An 18588-nucleotide genomic window follows, 5' to 3' on the forward strand; every position below is an offset into this window, starting at 1 on the left:
AATCAAACAATTTTCAAACAAAATTCTTTGAATGAATGTGAGGTAGCAGATGCCATTTGTGAGCATAAAGTTTCAAGTAAAAAAAAATGCTTTCATTTTGCAGTGGTTTCTAACTTTTATGTGAACTCTGTCAGTAAAAACTTTCTCAAGTCTGAAGAAGCATTAAAACAGTGAGCTTAGCTTAGCTTAACCTAACTGCTTAGCTCATTTTTCTCTGTGTCTGGGCAAAATGATGGAGTATGTCTGATTGTGGCTACAATCTGATTATATGACAGTATATTAAATTGTCTGTGCTTCCCTACATGGAAACCATATTTTAAATAACATATTGTGGGTAAACTAAATCCTGATAGAGTTTCACTGAAAAATTCCTTGGAATAACGATTTAACCACCATATTATTGTAATTGAACTACCGTAGTTAAACTTTTAATAATAGACTGATTATTTGGAAAAAGGTGAGACTTGCACAATCTCTACCTGACTTGTAAAATATGTGGTGGCCTTATTCTATTATGCACTGATGCACTGCAACAATGTAGAAGTAAATTAACCAATCAGAGAGCAAGCTACAACTTAAAAATATTTAAAAACATCAATTAGTTAAAACTTTGATTAAAGTTAAAATGTTATATAACTTTCTAAATCTCTGATATTGGCCTAAACATTATGTAAAACTTCCACATTTAAACAAAAGAAAAAAATTTTTAAATCTGTTCTAATCTTTATTTTCATTATTATATATTTTTTTTCTGTAAAACACCACCTGATATTGACAGAAGGAGCAAACAGTACGCAAATTTGAGAGAAGCATTCTTCAAAAGCTGGATGTTTGAATTTTTAATCTTGATGGGTGTTTTTACATTTATATGCAGAAAAACTCTTGAATGTCTGTGACCTGAAATCTGAGTTCTTACGCATGTCCCTGCAAGCTGAATCCTGACATTTAAATTAGTTCAAAAGCCAGATTTAGATCACCTTACTTTCCTGGAACTGGTTTAAAAATAGCATTGCACAAAAACAGAAGCATCTACTAGTGGCATAGGTTTCATCTTATACGTTGCAATCCAACATTTAAAAAAAGATCCAGTGTGGATAATCATATTTCTTTATTGTTGAGTGACCTTAGCAGAGGAGGCTCAGGTGTAACTTTACACCTGAGGAAGTTGCTAATTCTACCATTTTAAGCAGAATTTGCTGTAGCCACAAATTATAATTCAAAGCAACACAAGCTATCTTTACAGGTGCTTGGAAGACATGTTTCATAATTGACAAGCTACTGTCAGTGAGAATGATCTTTTCATGTTGCTAGTGGTTACATTTTCTGTCTCCTATACCCGAGGCAATCACTACTGACAGCCCAGCACTGAATAACAAAAACAATACAATACACAACAAATATGTCTCTAACTGGGACTGTTGTGGTTTCGACTGACTTTGAGTCCTTTATGTTTTTTTGTCTTCAAATTACTTCTGACAACAAAACTGGGCTTCCACAGACCTGACCACAAGAAATTATTAAGATGACATTCAAATCTGGATTCCTACCGTAACATAGCAGCTAGATGACCGCGTCAGTCAATAACTGGTCGCATAATGTTTACACAAGAAACCATACGTTCTTTCTGTCTGGCTGTAATAATATTGTTTTTATAGTATTATTGACTGTAATAATACTATATTTTAAGCTATAACAGCTGGTTAAACAAAAAAGTTAAGCTCAATTCTGACCTTTGAAATGTATCCTTAGCATTAACACCCCCACCCTATTTCTATTCAGTTTGCAGGGTTTGTTTAGATATTTAGTGTTGGTATTACATTCACATAATCTTGTTCATATGTGTTCTCTAATTTATCTGAACTAAAATCAGATGTTAATTCAAAATTATTGTTTTATTTTTATATTGCTGCAATTATTTATGTTTTTTGTTTGTTTGTTTTTTTTACATCCAATAATCAGGAGCAAAACATCAAAAAGTTCATATGCTTTATTAAGCATTCATCATTTCTCTAGAACTGCTATTTTGATAAGCAAATACATTTAATTTTGTTAATCTAAAAACAATCAGTATACTGTTGAACCTTCTTAACTTGCAAAAACAGTCCTATATCAAATAACAAGTACATTGTAATTGGACAATATTGCTCTTAGAGTCTTTTGATACCATATTTATTCATGGTTGTGTTCTTGTAACTCCTTCTGTTACAGCTATAAATTGTACAAGAATGCACAGGAATTTCACCAGAGTCCATCGTGGTAGCTCTCTTCTCCTCTTCCCCCAGTTGAATAACTTTAATAAGCTGTCAAAGTTAAAATTGAAAATTGAGAAAACAGCGTGTGAAGCTAAATTTTATCGGAATTTTTAAAGGTGGTTTTATTGTACACCATGATTTAGCTGGTCACAGCTAAATCATGGTTACATGCTGTTGTAGTGAATCTTAGTCTACAGAACAGAGTATTGGTAAGTGTGAATAATGCCGCTAAAGAATGATTGTGTTTTTTAACTCACATTTACTCTTCAGTGCAGTGTACTTTTATTCTGGACAATGGCAGAAACTTCCCTGATCCATATGTTGGGAGTACTGCTACGATTCTAGATAATTAATCATCAAAGCATGACGAGGGCCTGGAATGGAGAGATTTTATTTTCAGGCTCCCATTATATTACAAAATACCTGACCAAAGATTTTGTGGTGCCAGTGGGCTTTTATTCCACACAATTGTTTGACAAAGAGGAGGGAAGGCATGCAGCAAGGGGCCCAGATTAGAAATCAAACCCTGAATGGCCCCTCAGCCTCTGCATATGGAGCTCTGCTCTACCATTACACCTTCAATTCAAAACTGATGCTTTTTTTCCTTCAGACATTTTCCCTAGTTGCACGCTTGTCTTTAGAGATAACCATTGCCAACACAAGCAAACTGTTTCGAGCATATCTGCCCCTGCAGCACAGCTCACTGATAAAATAACATTTTACTGCGGTCCATGCAGCAGCCTTTTTCAATTAACTAAAAGCTTGACATTTGTCCAACTCTTTGCAAAAATATGTTAGCTCTAAAGATTTTGGACATGAATAAACTCATGTGATTTTAATAAAAAAGTTGATTAGAAACAGAACATGCATAACTAACTTGATTGATCACCAATAACCTGACTACCTGAGCTAGAGTGGTCAAAATAAATTATCTAATTTCAGGGTTTATTGTAATAGGTCCATAATTTTACAATTTAATGTACATAGCAATAAAATATAAAATCATTATGATGATATCTGTTAAAATGATCCGAATTAAATAGTTGGTAAGTAGAACAGTCTTGCTCCATTATTTGAGTCTCATTTTCCTCTCACTATAATTCAGTCTGCTCAATTAGGGCCGGTTCCCAAAGGATAAAAAGAAACCTTCCCAAGGACAAGTCTTTGTGCTCATCTAGTTGATGATTCAAGAAACAATATGTTACAATTGTATTACAATGTTGGTAACATTAAGTTCAAAATAAAGAAAAATACAACAGCTTTCCATGTTCACAATTTATTTCCTGATACTTGCTTTTTACCATCAATTTTATGCCACGCAACTTAAATAGACCATTTCTGCTCGTTTACAATCAAATAAAATACAGCCCACAAGGTGTAAACGTCAACTGCTCCAAACATAAATAAAATAGCACACAGTTTTACAACAAAATAAACTCACACACACACATTGTTCAGGGTTTTTAAGATGCTCATGAGCGAAATGTGAAAGGAAGTCAAGTCCAAGGATAGAAGAGTATTAAAGAGGTTAAGGATGGAAGAAAAGAGAGGAAATAAGATAGGCAAAAGAAAAACGACAGACGTGATAGAAGCACACTTTAAGAGGTGAGCAGAATAATGGGACAACTTAAAATCATGGGCACACAGATTTTGCATTCATACACTATAAATGAGTGATACAAACATGCAGGATGCATATGAAAGACTTCATAAATTAAAAGTATTTCCAATAAAATATTTCAATAAGCCATGCACCATCTGTACAAATCCAAAAGAGACACATCCGCAAAAACAAAAACTCAAACTATTTCACACGTTAATAAGCAGCACCATCTGTTCTTACTGACAAGACATTCTGCAAATCAGCAAAACGTATACTCCAAAAAAAAAAAAAGAAAAAGATAAAGTGGTGGCAAAATTCCAGTCTTATCTTTTCTTAATGTCACATTAATGTGAGCATCACCTTTAACTGGGCTCAGAGAACTTCAGAGGTGATAATATGTAACACATAAAACGAGTTTTTACTCTCAGGTTTGTTCTTTGTTTCAAGTGTTTACTGGTTGTAGAAACAGTGCAAATAAATGTTTTTGGTTTCTGACAATCATGCTTATTGTTCATACTGCTTTAGAATACTGTGGATTGTGAAAACAATAAACACTGACAGTATACATTCAGTCTAAATGTTTTAACTGCTGTGCGTGTTTGAGCTTGTGAAAGTTTGTGTGTTGATATCTTAATTCATCAGGAATAAGGTTCATTTTCATAAAGATGTGAATGTTTTACATTCATGTGATATAATAGATTCGGTTTGGGATAAATGTGAAGGGTTAAAATTGAAGAAAGGTGATTTTACACAAACACAAGCACAGCTCACCAATCTTTCACTAAGAAGGCAGGGTGGTTCTCTCACTGGAAAGGATTTTTTTTTTAATTATACTGTTGCAGGTGAGAGGAGTTTCATATACTATCACTCCGATTATGTACATGTGAATCTCAGAGGCTGTATGGTGTCTGAGGCTTCGGAGGGTTGTAATTTGGTGCTGAAACGGTGAAAACATTCAGTGAAATCCATCTTTACTCTTGCAGCTGCTAATGCTAATATATCTGAAGAGAAAGGCAGGTGGTGTATGCACCTTGAGGAGCAACAAGCTGCTAACAGAGGCCGGACCAAGACTAATCCCTCACAGAATACAGGTGTGACTATTTATCTGCAAGACACAGTAGGAGGTGATGCATCTTTCTGTTTGAAGAGTGAAATCTTAAATTTGTTCAACTAATAACCCAAGGACTAATTGTCAAACACCACATATGAGGGAGATTAACACTAGTTCCTGTGACGAGTTTCAGAGTCTGACAGCTGATCGAAATTCTCTTGGACGTCACCGCAGAGATCGCTTTCAGGCTCCGGGTCCTCATCGTTGCTTTCGGCGCTGTAGTCGATGGCCTCCAGAAAGGATGGTTCATCCTCCTCCAACACATAGGTAGTGGTACAGCTGCTGCAGAAACAAAACAACAAAAAACATGAATTTAAATGACATAACAAAAAGCTTTTGTTACAATCATGACAAAAGGTATCCTTTCTTCTTTTAATTTCTTAAAGAAATTATTTAACAATGAATAATGACATAATTATGCATAGACCAAAATGCAATTCTCACAAGATAATTGTGCCAAACATTTAATTAAATTTCAAATGGAAAAAAAGCATAAAATGCCCCCAGTCTACTTCTCCATTTACAGTTTTAAACTATTACCGTACAAGGTTAGTGGAGATTTTTTGAGGGAGGTTTCTAGGAAACTGCAATTAGTAAGGGTTCCCTTACCTAAAGCAGACAGGTGCTATATTGCAGTGACGTTGTATAAAAAAAAAAAAGAAACTAAAAAAAAAGATCAATTACCAATTTTTAAAACCTAAATTCTAAAAAGTACAAACAACATGAAAAAAAAAAAAAAAAACAAAAAACAAAAAAAAAAACCCATACATATTAACTGAGTTTTAAATGCTAACTCAATTCATGTTGCTAACAAACAGTGCTTGTAAGCTCCCGCCAGTGAGGCTGTTTTTTTTCCTATGGGTCCTAATGGTTAAATGGTTGCTGGTTCTTTGAGGTTTTAGTGGCTTTAGTGGGTTTTTAATGGTGTTAATGGTCTGAAATGCGATCCTAGAGAGACAGTCGATCATATGTGTGGGAGGAGAGGGGTGTATAGACAATGAGCTCCCACTGAGCTCCCCTTGGTGAGTGCATGAGATAGACAGAGATACAGAGAAACTGTGTGTCAGTAAATGTACAGTAAGTGTGTAATGACAGACAGAATATTATCGAATCGGATTGCAGAAGTTGTGCACCAACCATTAAAGGCCATTACAAAAACTCCAGACGCCACTGATATTTTCAGAATTTGTCACACGTGCTTTAAAACATCCAAATTCAGATTAAAATCTCTGTATTTTCCCTTGCAAAGAGACCTTGACATATTTAAACGTCTATTATCCTTAAAGGCAAACAGAAATAAATATGTCCCTCATGTTTAGGGACATTAGGATAGACCTCCCAAAAGCTAAAACCATTGTTTGCATGCCCTGATAAAATGGTAAGTGCTACCATACAGAGACCTACACATAAAATCATAAATCAAGGATGAGAGCAACCATTTCCCAAAGGGTGCTCACACAAACAAACACTTTTGGAGTCCCTTAATGATCGGCCACATAAATGATGAATGAATATATCAATATGAGAGTAGAGTACGCTACTAAGAAGGAGAGCAGGGAATGACAAGTGAAGGAGGTACAAAAATGGCAGTTTGGGGTATAAACGCATTCTTTCAAATTAACAGAGTTGACAAATCCCTAAAGAAGAGAACGTTGGTAGTCCAGATATAAAGGTAACCTCAACCATGCTGAATGAAGAATAATTCATCTGGTCTATGAGGCTCTTTCCTTTCTCCACAAACATCTACCTCCATCCATCTATCCATCTCTCTCTCTTTGGAGTAATGCTGATTTATTGTCCATTTAAAAAACATTGCAATCATTTTGGAATTGTTAGAGGACCACAAAGCAAAACTGTGAAGGAAGAAGTCTGTTTTCTCATGTTTCTCCAGTGTGGTTAAAACATCTTTTTCAGCTTTGGAATGTCGGCACAGTCTGAAAGAAATATGTAACAACACTAATGACTTTCAATAAGTGTTACTGTTGTAAAATTATTTGAATTGGTAAAAAATCTGACCTTCATTATGAGTTCTATCTGAGGAATTTGACGAAGCCTACAGAAAAATCTGTCATTAGTTATCCAGGAAACGACACACTGATCGAGTTTCTTTCATAAACTGTGCAAATGTTCAGAGAAGAACTGCAGGTGTTTTGAAGATTTATTCTCTGTTCATTCACAACATTTTGTTGTTGAGAAGAACTTTTTACACTTTTATTCTTAAAAGCATTCTTAGATTGTGGCATTCATTTGCACCTGCGTTAAACTTTTGTATAGTACTATATGTATTACCGTATTTTCCGCACTATAAGGCGCACCTAAAAACCTTCAAAATTCTCAAACGCCGACAGTGCGCCTTATAATCCGGTGCGCCTTATATATGGACCAATATTGAGCCACAACAGGTCTCGTAACTACGGTAAGCAGCCGCCAACTTCATTTTCCCCCTTAGAAGAAGAAGCGCGCGGTGCACGCTGGGTTTTGTGTAGAGACCCCAAAATGGCTCCTATTAAGAGACACGCTTACGACACAGAGTTTAAGCTCAAGGCGATCAGTCAATCAGTAGAACATGGGAATAGAGCAGCAGCGAGAGAATTTAACATGAACGAATCAATGGTGCGGAAGTGGATATATATTGTGATGGCACTAACATTTGATTTACCGTAACAGTATCAGACTGTTTTTTACGTGTTTATTGAATCGAGGAAAAGTTCCCCTCCACTATATGTTATACCTTGCTGTTGTTAAAAGATAAACTGTGTCACGAAAATACCAAATCACTGACTTTACCTCGGGGAAAATAATAAAACAGCTGTTTATTCATTTGGGGAATGAACGGAGTTTTCAGAACGCTGGTTTGTAATCTATTAATAAAGTTTGACTGACCTATCTGACTATTTTGTTGACATTCCCTTTAGCGCAGTTCCATCTAATGGATGCATAACGTAACCCCAGCCTCTACTGTAGCGTCTATTCTATGCGCCTTACATATGAAAAAAGTTTTAAAATAGGCCATTCATTGAAGGTGCACCTTTTATAATGTGGAAAATACGGTACTGTTAATATAAATGAAAGCTAACAATCGGATTAAGTTTCTGATTTAGTGCTATAAATCAAACGACAAAACTAAAACTTTTTATAAATTAAATGCTAACAATAAACAGTCGCAAATATTAGGAGCTGAAATACTTAATGGGGTTAATTGTGATTAATTAATTATTGAAGTGATTGTCAACTAATTTAGTAACTGATTAATCATTAACTGGAGTATACAGACTCAAAAAAGCTATTTGATTAAAGAATAACATCCTCAGAACAGTACTCAAGGCAAAATGTACAAAAATATATACATTTTGCATTTGAGATAAGAAAAACTGTCTGTAAATACGTTCTGCCCAAAACTCATCAAGTGGCAGTTTTAGCTTCACCTGGTTCAAATTCAGTCAAAAAAATAATCTCACACTAAAACACATTTTCAACTCTACAGCGAATTAACGTTAAGTCAAGCACAAAAGACACAGCTTTTCAAATGTTGATGTTAGAGATCATTTTCAGATGCAGATGCATCCTTTGCTACCGCTGATCAAGCATGCTATTTAGGAAATAAAATTAATATTTTCTTATTTAAAAAGGATTTGAATTAATTCCTTATTTGCATATTTCAGAGTATTTCTGATTGCATAAAAAACTATTAAATAAAAAATATATTTTTTAAGATAGTAATCGGAGTTATAACTAAAATAACCTTTACTTGAACATGAAAGTTTAAGTTCAGGAGTCAAGGAGACTTCACAGTGACTTCAGACTCTGTGACATCAGGAGTCACAGAAGTCTTCAGCCTCTGTGACTCCTGACGTCACAGAAGTTTTCAGCCTCTGTGACTCCTGACGTCGGACGTCTTCAGCCTCTGTGACTCTTGACGTCGGAAGTTTCCAGCCTCTGTGACTCCAGACGTCACAGAAGTTTTCAGCCTTTGTGACTCCTGACATCACAGAAGGTTTCAGCCTTTGTGACTCCAGACGTCACAGAAGTTTTCAGCCTCTGTGACCCCTGACGTCGGAAGTCTTCAGCCTTTGTGACTCCTGACATCACAGAAGATTTCAGCCTCTGTGACTCCTGACGTCAGAAGTTTTCAGCCTCTGTGACTCCTGACGTCGGAAGTCTTCAGCCTCTGTGACTCCTGACGTCACAGAAGCTTTCAGCCTTTGTGGCTCCAGACGTCACAGAAGTTTTTACCCTCTGTGACCCCTGACGTCGGAAGTCTTCAGCCTTTGTGACTCCAGACGTCACAGAAGGTTTCAGCCTTTGTGACTCCTGACGTCACAGAAGTTTTCAGCCTCTGTGACTCCTGACGTCGGAAGTTTCCAGCCTCTGTGACTCCAGACGTCACAGAAGGTTTCAGCCTTTGTGACTCCTGACGTCACAGAAGTTTTCAGCCTCTGTGACTCCTGACGTCGGAAGTTTCCAGCCTCTGTGACTCCTGACGTCGGAAGTCTTCAGCCTCTGTGACTCCAGACGTCAGAAATTGTCAGCCTCTGTGACTCCTGACGTCGGACGTTTCCAGCCTCTGTGACTCCTGACGTCGGAAGTCTTCAGCCTCTGTGACTCTTGACGTCGGAAGTCTTCAGCCTCTGTGACCCCTGACGTCGGAAGTCTTCAGCCTCTGTGACTCCTGACGTCGGAAGTCTTCAGCCTCTGTGACTCTTGACGTCGGAAGTCTTCAGCCTCTGTGACTCCAGACGTCACAGAAGGTTTCAGCCTTTGTGACTCCAGACGTCACAGAGGTTTTCAGCCTCTGTGACCCCTGACGTCGGAAGTCTTCAGCCTTTGTGACTCCGTACATCACAGACGTTTTCAGCCTCTGAAACTCCTGACGTCGGAAGTCTTCAGCCTCTGTGACTCCTGACGTCGGAAGTCTTCAGCCTCTGTGACTCTTGACGTCGGAAGTCTTCAGCCTCTGTGACTCCAGACGTCACAGAAGGTTTCAGCCTTTGTGACTCCTGATGTCACAGAAGTTTTCAGCCTCTGTGACTCCTGACGTCGGAAGTTTCCAGCCTCTGTGACTCCTGACGTCGGAAGTCTTCAGCCTCTGTGACTCCAGACGTCAGAAGTTGTCAGCCTCTGTGACTCCTGACGTCGGACGTTTCCAGCCTCTGTGACTCCTGACGTTGGACGTCTTCAGCCTCTGTGACTCCTGACGTCGGAAGTCTTCAGCCTCTGTGACTCTTGACGTCGGAAGTCTTCAGCCTCTGTGACTCCTGACGTCACAGAAGTCTTCAGCCTCTGTGACTCCTGACGTCGAAAGTCTTCAGCCTCTGTGACTCCAGACGTCACAGAAGTTTTCAGCCTCTGTGACTCCTGACGTCACAGAAGTTTTCAGCCTCTGTGACTCCTGACGTCACAGAAGTTTTCAGCCTCTGTGACTCCTGACGTCACAGAAGTTTTCAGCCTTTGTGACTCCTGACGTCACAGAAGTTTTCAGCCTCTGTGACTCCAGACGTCACAGAAGTTTTCAGCCTTTGTGACTCCTGACGTCACAGAAGTTTTCAGCCTCTGTGACCCCTGACGTCGGAAGTTTTCAGCCTCTGTGACTCCTGACGTCGGAAGTCCTCAGCCTCTGTGACTCCTGACGTCGGAAGTTTTCAGCCTCTGTGACTCCAGACGTCACAGAAGTTTTCAGCCTCTGTGACCCCTGACGTCGGAAGTTTTCAGCCTCTGTGACCCCTGACGTCGGAAGTCCTCAGCCTCTGTGACTCCTGACGTCGGAAGTCTTCAGCCTCTGTGACTCCAGACGTCACAGAAGTTTTCAGCCTTTGTGACTCCTGACGTCACAGAAGTTTTCAGCCTCTGTTACCCCTGACGTCGGAAGTCTTCAGCCTCTGTGACTCCTGACATCACAGAAGCTTTCAGCCTTTGTGACTCCAGATGTCACAGAAGTTTTCAGCCTCTGTGACTCCTGACGTCAGAAGTTTTCAGCCTCTGTGACCCCTGACGTCGGAAGTCTTCAGCCTCTGTGACTCCTGACGTCGGAAGTCTTCAGCCTCTGTGACTCCTGACATCACAGAAGCTTTCAGCCTCTGTGACTCCTGACGTCGGAAGTTTCCAGCCTCTGTGACTCCTGACGTCGGAAGTCTTCAGCCTCTGTGACTCCAGACGTCGGAAGTCTTCAGCCTCTGTGACTCCTGACGTCGGAAGTCTTCAGCCTCTGTGACTCTTGACGTCGGAAGTCTTCAGCCTCTGTGACTCCTGACGTCACAGAAGTTTCCAGCCTCTGTGACTCCTGACGTCGGAAGTCTTCAGCCTCTGTGACTCCTGACATCGAAAGTCTTCAGCCTCTGTGACTCCAGACGTCACAGAAGGTTTCAGCCTTTGTGACTCCTGACGTCACAGGAGTTTTCAGCCTCTGTGACTCCTGACGTCGGACGTCTTCAGCCTCTGTGACTCTTGACGTCGGAAGTTTCCAGCCTCTGTGACTCCAGACGTCACAGAAGTTTTCAGCCTTTGTGACTCCTGACATCACAGAAGGTTTCAGCCTTTGTGACTCCAGACGTCACAGAAGTTTTCAGCCTCTGTGACCCCTGACGTCGGAAGTCTTCAGCCTTTGTGACTCCTGACATCACAGAAGATTTCAGCCTCTGTGACTCCTGACGTCAGAAGTTTTCAGCCTCTGTGACTCCTGACGTCGGAAGTCTTCAGCCTCTGTGACTCCTGACGTCACAGAAGCTTTCAGCCTTTGTGACTCCAGACGTCACAGAAGTTTTTACCCTCTGTGACCCCTGACGTCGGAAGTCTTCAGCCTTTGTGACTCCAGACGTCACAGAAGGTTTCAGCCTTTGTGACTCCTGACGTCACAGAAGTTTTCAGCCTCTGTGACTCCTGACGTCGGAAGTTTCCAGCCTCTGTGACTCCAGACGTCACAGAAGGTTTCAGCCTTTGTGACTCCTGACGTCACAGAAGTTTTCAGCCTCTGTGACTCCTGACGTCGGAAGTTTCCAGCCTCTGTGACTCCTGACGTCGGAAGTCTTCAGCCTCTGTGACTCCAGACGTCAGAAGTTGTCAGCCTCTGTGACTCCTGACGTCGGACGTTTCCAGCCTCTGTGACTCCTGACGTCGGAAGTCTTCAGCCTCTGTGACTCTTGACGTCGGAAGTCTTCAGCCTCTGTGACCCCTGACGTCGGAAGTCTTCAGCCTCTGTGACTCCTGACGTCGGAAGTCTTCAGCCTCTGTGACTCTTGACGTCGGAAGTCTTCAGCCTCTGTGACTCCAGACGTCACAGAAGGTTTCAGCCTTTGTGACTCCTGACGTCACAGAAGTTTTCAGCCTCTGTGACTCCTGACGTCAGAAGTTTTCAGCCTCTGTGACTCCTGACGTCGGAAGTTTCCAGCCTCTGTGACTCGTGACGTCAGAAGTTGTCAGCCTCTGTGACTCCTGACGTCGGACGTCTTCAGCCTCTGTGACTCTTGACGTCGGAAGTTTCCAGCCTCTGTGACTCCAGACGTCACAGAAGTTTTCAGCCTTTGTGACTCCTGACGTCACAGACGTTTTCAGCCTCTGTGACCCCTGACGTCGGAAGTCTTCAGCCTCTGTGACTCCTGACGTCGGAAGTCTTCAGCCTCTGTGACTCCAGACGTCACAGAAGGTTTCAGCCTTTGTGACTCCTGACGTCACAGAAGTTTTCAGCCTTTGTGACTCCTGACGTCGGAAGTCCTCAGCCTCTGTGACTCCTGACGTCGGACGTTTTCAGCCTCTGTGACTCCAGACGTCACAGAAGTTTTCAGCCTTTGTGACTCCTGACGTCACAGACGTTTTCAGCCTCTGTGACCCCTGACGTCGGAAGTCTTCAGCCTCTGTGACTCCTGACGTCGGAAGTCTTCAGCCTCTGTGACTCCAGACGTCACAGAAGGTTTCAGCCTTTGTGACTCCTGACGTCACAGAAGGTTTCAGCCTTTGTGACTCCTGACGTCACAGAAGTTTTCAGCCTCTGTGACTCCTGACGTCGGAAGTTTCCAGCCTCTGTGACTCCAGACGTCACAGAAGGTTTCAGCCTTTGTGACTCCTGACGTCACAGAAGTTTTCAGCCTCTGTGACTCCTGACGTCGGAAGTTTCCAGCCTCTGTGACTCCTGACGTCGGAAGTCTTCAGCCTCTGTGACTCCAGACGTCAGAAGTTGTCAGCCTCTGTGACTCCTGACGTCGGACGTTTCCAGCCTCTGTGACTCCTGACGTCGGAAGTCTTCAGCCTCTGTGACTCTTGACGTCGGAAGTCTTCAGCCTCTGTGACCCCTGACGTCGGAAGTCTTCAGCCTCTGTGACTCCTGACGTCGGAAGTCTTCAGCCTCTGTGACTCTTGACGTCGGAAGTCTTCAGCCTCTGTGACTCCAGACGTCACAGAAGGTTTCAGCCTTAGTGACTCCAGACGTCACAGAGGTTTTCAGCCTCTGTGACCCCTGACGTCGGAAGTCTTCAGCCTTTGTGACTCCGTACATCACAGACGTTTTCAGCCTCTGAAACTCCTGACGTCGGAAGTCTTCAGCCTCTGTGACTCCTGACGTCGGAAGTCTTCAGCCTCTGTGACTCTTGACGTCGGAAGTCTTCAGCCTCTGTGACTCCAGACGTCACAGAAGGTTTCAGCCTTTGTGACTCCTGACGTCACAGAAGTTTTCAGCCTCTGTGACTCCTGACGTCGGAAGTTTCCAGCCTCTGTGACTCCTGACGTCGGAAGTCTTCAGCCTCTGTGACTCCAGACGTCAGAAGTTGTCAGCCTCTGTGACTCCTGACGTCGGACGTTTCCAGCCTCTGTGACTCCTGACGTTGGACGTCTTCAGCCTCTGTGACTCCTGACGTCGGAAGTTTTCAGCCTCTGTGACTCTTGACGTCGGAAGTCTTCAGCCTCTGTGACTCCTGACATCACAGAAGCTTTCAGCCTTTGTGACTCCAGACGTCACAGCAGTTTTCAGCCTCTGTGACTCCTGACGTCAGAAGTTTTCAGCCTCTGTGACCCCTGACGTCGGAAGTCTTCAGCCTCTGTGACTCCTGACGTCGGAAGTCTTCAGCCTCTGTGACTCCTGACATCACAGAAGCTTTCAGCCTCTGTGACTCCTGACGTCGGAAGTTTCCAGCCTCTGTGACTCCTGACGTCGGAAGTCTTCAGCCTCTGTGACTCCAGACGTCGGAAGTCTTCAGCCTCTGTGACTCCAGACGTCGGAAGTCTTCAGCCTCTGTGACTCTTGACGTCGGAAGTCTTCAGCCTCTGTGACTCTTGACGTCGGAAGTCTTCAGCCTCTGTGACTCCTGACGTCACAGAAGTTTCCAGCCTCTGTGACTCCTGACGTCGGAAGTCTTCAGCCTCTGTGACTCCTGACATCGAAAGTCTTCAGCCTCTGTGACTCCAGACGTCACAGAAGGTTTCAGCCTTTGTGACTCCTGACGTCACAGGAGTTTTCAGCCTCTGTGACTCCTGACGTCGGACGTCTTCAGCCTCTGTGACTCTTGACGTCGGAAGTTTCCAGCCTCTGTGACTCCAGACGTCACAGAAGTTTTCAGCCTTTGTGACTCCTGACATCACAGAAGGTTTCAGCCTTTGTGACTCCAGACGTCACAGAAGTTTTCAGCCTCTGTGACCCCTGACGTCGGAAGTCTTCAGCCTTTGTGACTCCTGACATCACAGAAGATTTCAGCCTCTGTGACTCCTGACGTCAGAAGTTTTCAGCCTCTGTGACTCCTGACGTCGGAAGTCTTCAGCCTCTGTGACTCCTGACGTCACAGAAGCTTTCAGCCTTTGTGACTCCAGACGTCACAGAAGTTTTTACCCTCTGTGACCCCTGACGTCGGAAGTCTTCAGCCTTTGTGACTCCAGACGTCACAGAAGGTTTCAGCCTTTGTGACTCCTGACGTCACAGAAGTTTTCAGCCTCTGTGACTCCTGACGTCGGAAGTTTCCAGCCTCTGTGACTCCAGACGTCACAGAAGGTTTCAGCCTTTGTGACTCCTGACGTCACAGAAGTTTTCAGCCTCTGTGACTCCTGACGTCGGAAGTTTCCAGCCTCTGTGACTCCTGACGTCGGAAGTCTTCAGCCTCTGTGACTCCAGACGTCAGAAGTTGTCAGCCTCTGTGACTCCTGACGTCGGACGTTTCCAGCCTCTGTGACTCCTGACGTCGGAAGTCTTCAGCCTCTGTGACTCTTGACGTCGGAAGTCTTCAGCCTCTGTGACCCCTGACGTCGGAAGTCTTCAGCCTCTGTGACTCCTGACGTCGGAAGTCTTCAGCCTCTGTGACTCTTGACGTCGGAAGTCTTCAGCCTCTGTGACTCCAGACGTCACAGAAGGTTTCAGCCTTTGTGACTCCTGACGTCACAGAAGTTTTCAGCCTCTGTGACTCCTGACGTCAGAAGTTTTCAGCCTCTGTGACTCCTGACGTCGGAAGTTTCCAGCCTCTGTGACTCGTGACGTCAGAAGTTGTCAGCCTCTGTGACTCCTGACGTCGGACGTCTTCAGCCTCTGTGACTCTTGACGTCGGAAGTTTCCAGCCTCTGTGACTCCAGACGTCACAGAAGTTTTCAGCCTTTGTGATTCCTGACGTCACAGAAGTTTTCAGCCTCTGTGACTCCTGACGTCACAGAAGTTTTCAGCCTCTGTGACTCCTGACGTCACAGAAGTTTTCAGCCTTTGTGACTCCTGACGTCGGAAGTCCTCAGCCTCTGTGACTCCTGACGTCGGACGTTTTCAGCCTCTGTGACTCCAGACGTCACAGAAGTTTTCAGCCTTTGTGACTCCTGACGTCACAGACGTTTTCAGCCTCTGTGACCCCTGACGTCGGAAGTCTTCAGCCTCTGTGACTCCTGACGTCGGAAGTCTTCAGCCTCTGTGACTCCTGACATCACAGAAGCTTTCAGCCTTTGTGACTCCAGACGTCACAGAAGTTTTCAGCCTCTGTGACTCCTGACGTCAGAAGTTTTCAGCCTCTGTGACCCCTGACGTCGGAAGTCTTCAGCCTCTGTGACTCCTGACGTCGGAAGTCTTCAGCCTCTGTGACTCCTGACGTCACAGAAGCTTTCAGCCTTTGTGACTCCAGACGTCACAGAAGTTTTCAGCCTCTGTGACTCCTGACGTCAGAAGTTTTCAGCCTCTGTGACCCCTGACGTCGGAAGTCTTCAGCCTCTGTGACTCCTGACATCACAGAAGCTTTCAGCCTCTGTGACTCCTGACGTCGGAAGTTTCCAGCCTCTGTGACTCCTGACGTCGGAAGTCTTCAGCCTCTGTGACTCCAGACGTCGGAAGTCTTCAGCCTCTGTGACTCCTGACGTCGGAAGTCTTCAGCCTCTGTGACTCTTGACGTCGGAAGTCTTCAGCCTCTGTGACTCCTGACGTCACAGAAGTTTCCAGCCTCTGTGACTCCTGACGTCGGAAGTCTTCAGCCTCTGAGACTCCTGACATCGAAAGTCTTCAGCCTCTGTGACTCCAGACGTCACAGAAGGTTTCAGCCTTTGTGACTCCTGACGTCACAGGAGTTTTCAGCCTCTGTGACTCCTGACGTCAGAAGTTTTCAGCCTCTGTGACTCCTGACGTCAGACGTTTCCAGCCTCTGTGAGTCCTGACGTTGGAAGTCTTCAGCCTCTGTGACTCCAGACGTCAGAAGTTGTCAGCCTCTGTGACTCCTGACGTCGGACGTTTCCAGCCTCTGTGACTCCTGACGTCGGACGTCTTCAACCTCTGTGACTCCTGACGTCGGAAGTCTTCAGCCTCTGTGACTCTTGACGTCAGAAGTCTTCAGCCTTTGTGACTCTTGACGTCGGAAGTCTTCAGCCTTTGTGACTCCTGACGTCGGAAGTCTTCAGCCTTTGTGACTCCTGACGTCGGAAGTCTTCAGCCTCTGTGACTCCTGACGTCGGAAGTTTCCAGCCTCTGTGACTGCTGACGTTGGAAGTCCTCAGCCTCTGTGACTCCTGACGTCAGAAGTTTTCAGCCTCTGTGACTCTTGACGTCGGAAGTCTTCAGCCTCTGTGACTCTTGACGTCGGAAGTCTTCAGCCTCTGTGACTCCTGACGTCACAGAAGTTTTCAGCCTTTGTGACTCCTGACATCAGAAGTTGTCATCCTCTGTGACTCCTGACGTCGGACGTTTCCAGCCTCTGTGACTCCTGACGTCGGAAGTCTTCAGCCTCTGTGACTCCTGACGTCGGAAGTCTTCAGCCTCTGTGACTCTTGACGTCGGAAGTCTTCAGCCTCTGTGACTCTTGACGTCGGAAGTCTTCAGCCTCTGTGACTCCTGACGTCGGAAGTCTTCAGCCTCTGTGACTCTTGACGTCGGAAGTCTTCAGCCTCTGTGACTCCAGACGTCACAGAAGGTTTCAGCCTCTGTGACCCCTGACGTCACAGACGTTTTCAGCCTCTGTGACTCCTGACGTCACAGACGTTTTCAGGCTCTGTGACTCCTGAAGTCACAGAAGTTTTCAGCCTTTGTGACTCCAGACGTCAGAAGTTTTCAGCCTCTGTGACTCCTGACGTCACATAGGTTTTCAGCCTCTGTGACTCCTGAAGTCACAGAAGTTTTCAGCCTTTGTGACTCCAAACGTCGGAAGTTTTCAAACTCTGTGACTCCTGACATCACAGAAGTTTTCAGCCTCTGTGACTCCTGACGTCGGAAGTTTTCAGCCTCTGTGACTCCTGACGTCAGAAGTTTTCAGCCTCTGTAACTCCAGATGTCAGAAGTCTTCAGCTTCTGTGACTACTGACGTCAGAAGTCTTCAGCCTCTGTGACTCCTGACATCACAGAAGTTTTCAGCCTCTGTGACTCCTGACGTCGGAAGTTTTCAGCCTCTGTGACTCCAGACGTCGGACGTTTTCAGCCTCTGTGACTCCTGACGTCACAGAAGTTTTCAGCCTCTGTGACTCCTGACGTCACAGAAGTTTTCAGCCTCTGTGACTCCTGACGTCGGAAGTCTTCAGCCTCTGTGACTGCTGACGTCGGAAGTCTTCAGCCTCTGTGACTCCTGACGTCACAGAAGTTTTCAGCCTCTGTGACCCCTGACGTCACAGAAGTTTTCAGCCTCTGTGACTCCAGACGTCACAGAAGTTTTCAGCCTCTGTGACTCCTGACGTCACAGAAGTTTTCAGCCTCTGACTCCTGAAATTGTGTTCTGCAGTCTGAACAGGCAAACGACCTAAAAGTGTCCCACATGCGCAGTAGAGAGCACAGTAGCGTCAGCGGTCTCAGTGTTCTCCCAACCGCCACAAAAAGAAGAAGTGCTCAGTGTTCAGACTGTCATGAAAAGATCAGATACAGGTCGAATTACGTAAAAAAAAAGATATCAGAATTGGGTCACTTCAGGCTGCAGTGTGAACGCAGCCTGATATGTACTCATTAACATCAGAGTAATATCAGTCTGTTCCTATCATTAGTTCATGTTTTACATGGGAGAAATGATGAGATGTGGTTAGCCGCCAAGACTACGTCTATTCGTGTTTGGCACCACAAACAACGTGTGACTCAATTTCAGCTGACAGATTGAGATTGAAAATAATGAAAAATTTACACAAAAATCAAAAATGGGTTTCTGTCAAAAAAACAGGGCTATTACCGTATTTTCCGCACTATAAGGCGCACCTAAAAACCTTCAAAATTGTCAAAC

General features: G+C 44.0%; 1 protein-coding gene across 4 annotated transcripts in view; it reads right to left on the reverse strand.

Annotated features, from left to right (window-relative positions):
- Positions 1–3512: 3512 nt before the first annotated feature.
- agtpbp1 (ATP/GTP binding protein 1) overlaps positions 3513–18588 on the reverse strand; it is a 41947-nt gene continuing 26871 nt past the window's right edge. For all 4 annotated transcript variants that reach the window (XM_023343293.1, XM_023343294.1, XM_023343292.1 and 1 more), the window contains one exon: positions 3513–5248. In XM_023343293.1, the coding sequence (XP_023199061.1) occupies positions 5077–5248 (172 nt within the window). In that variant the 3' untranslated portion in view covers positions 3513–5076. The remainder of the gene's footprint in view (positions 5249–18588) is intronic.

Source organism: Xiphophorus maculatus, chromosome 12, assembly GCF_002775205.1.
Source record: "Xiphophorus maculatus strain JP 163 A chromosome 12, X_maculatus-5.0-male, whole genome shotgun sequence".
Lineage (NCBI taxonomy): Eukaryota > Metazoa > Chordata > Actinopteri > Cyprinodontiformes > Poeciliidae > Xiphophorus > Xiphophorus maculatus.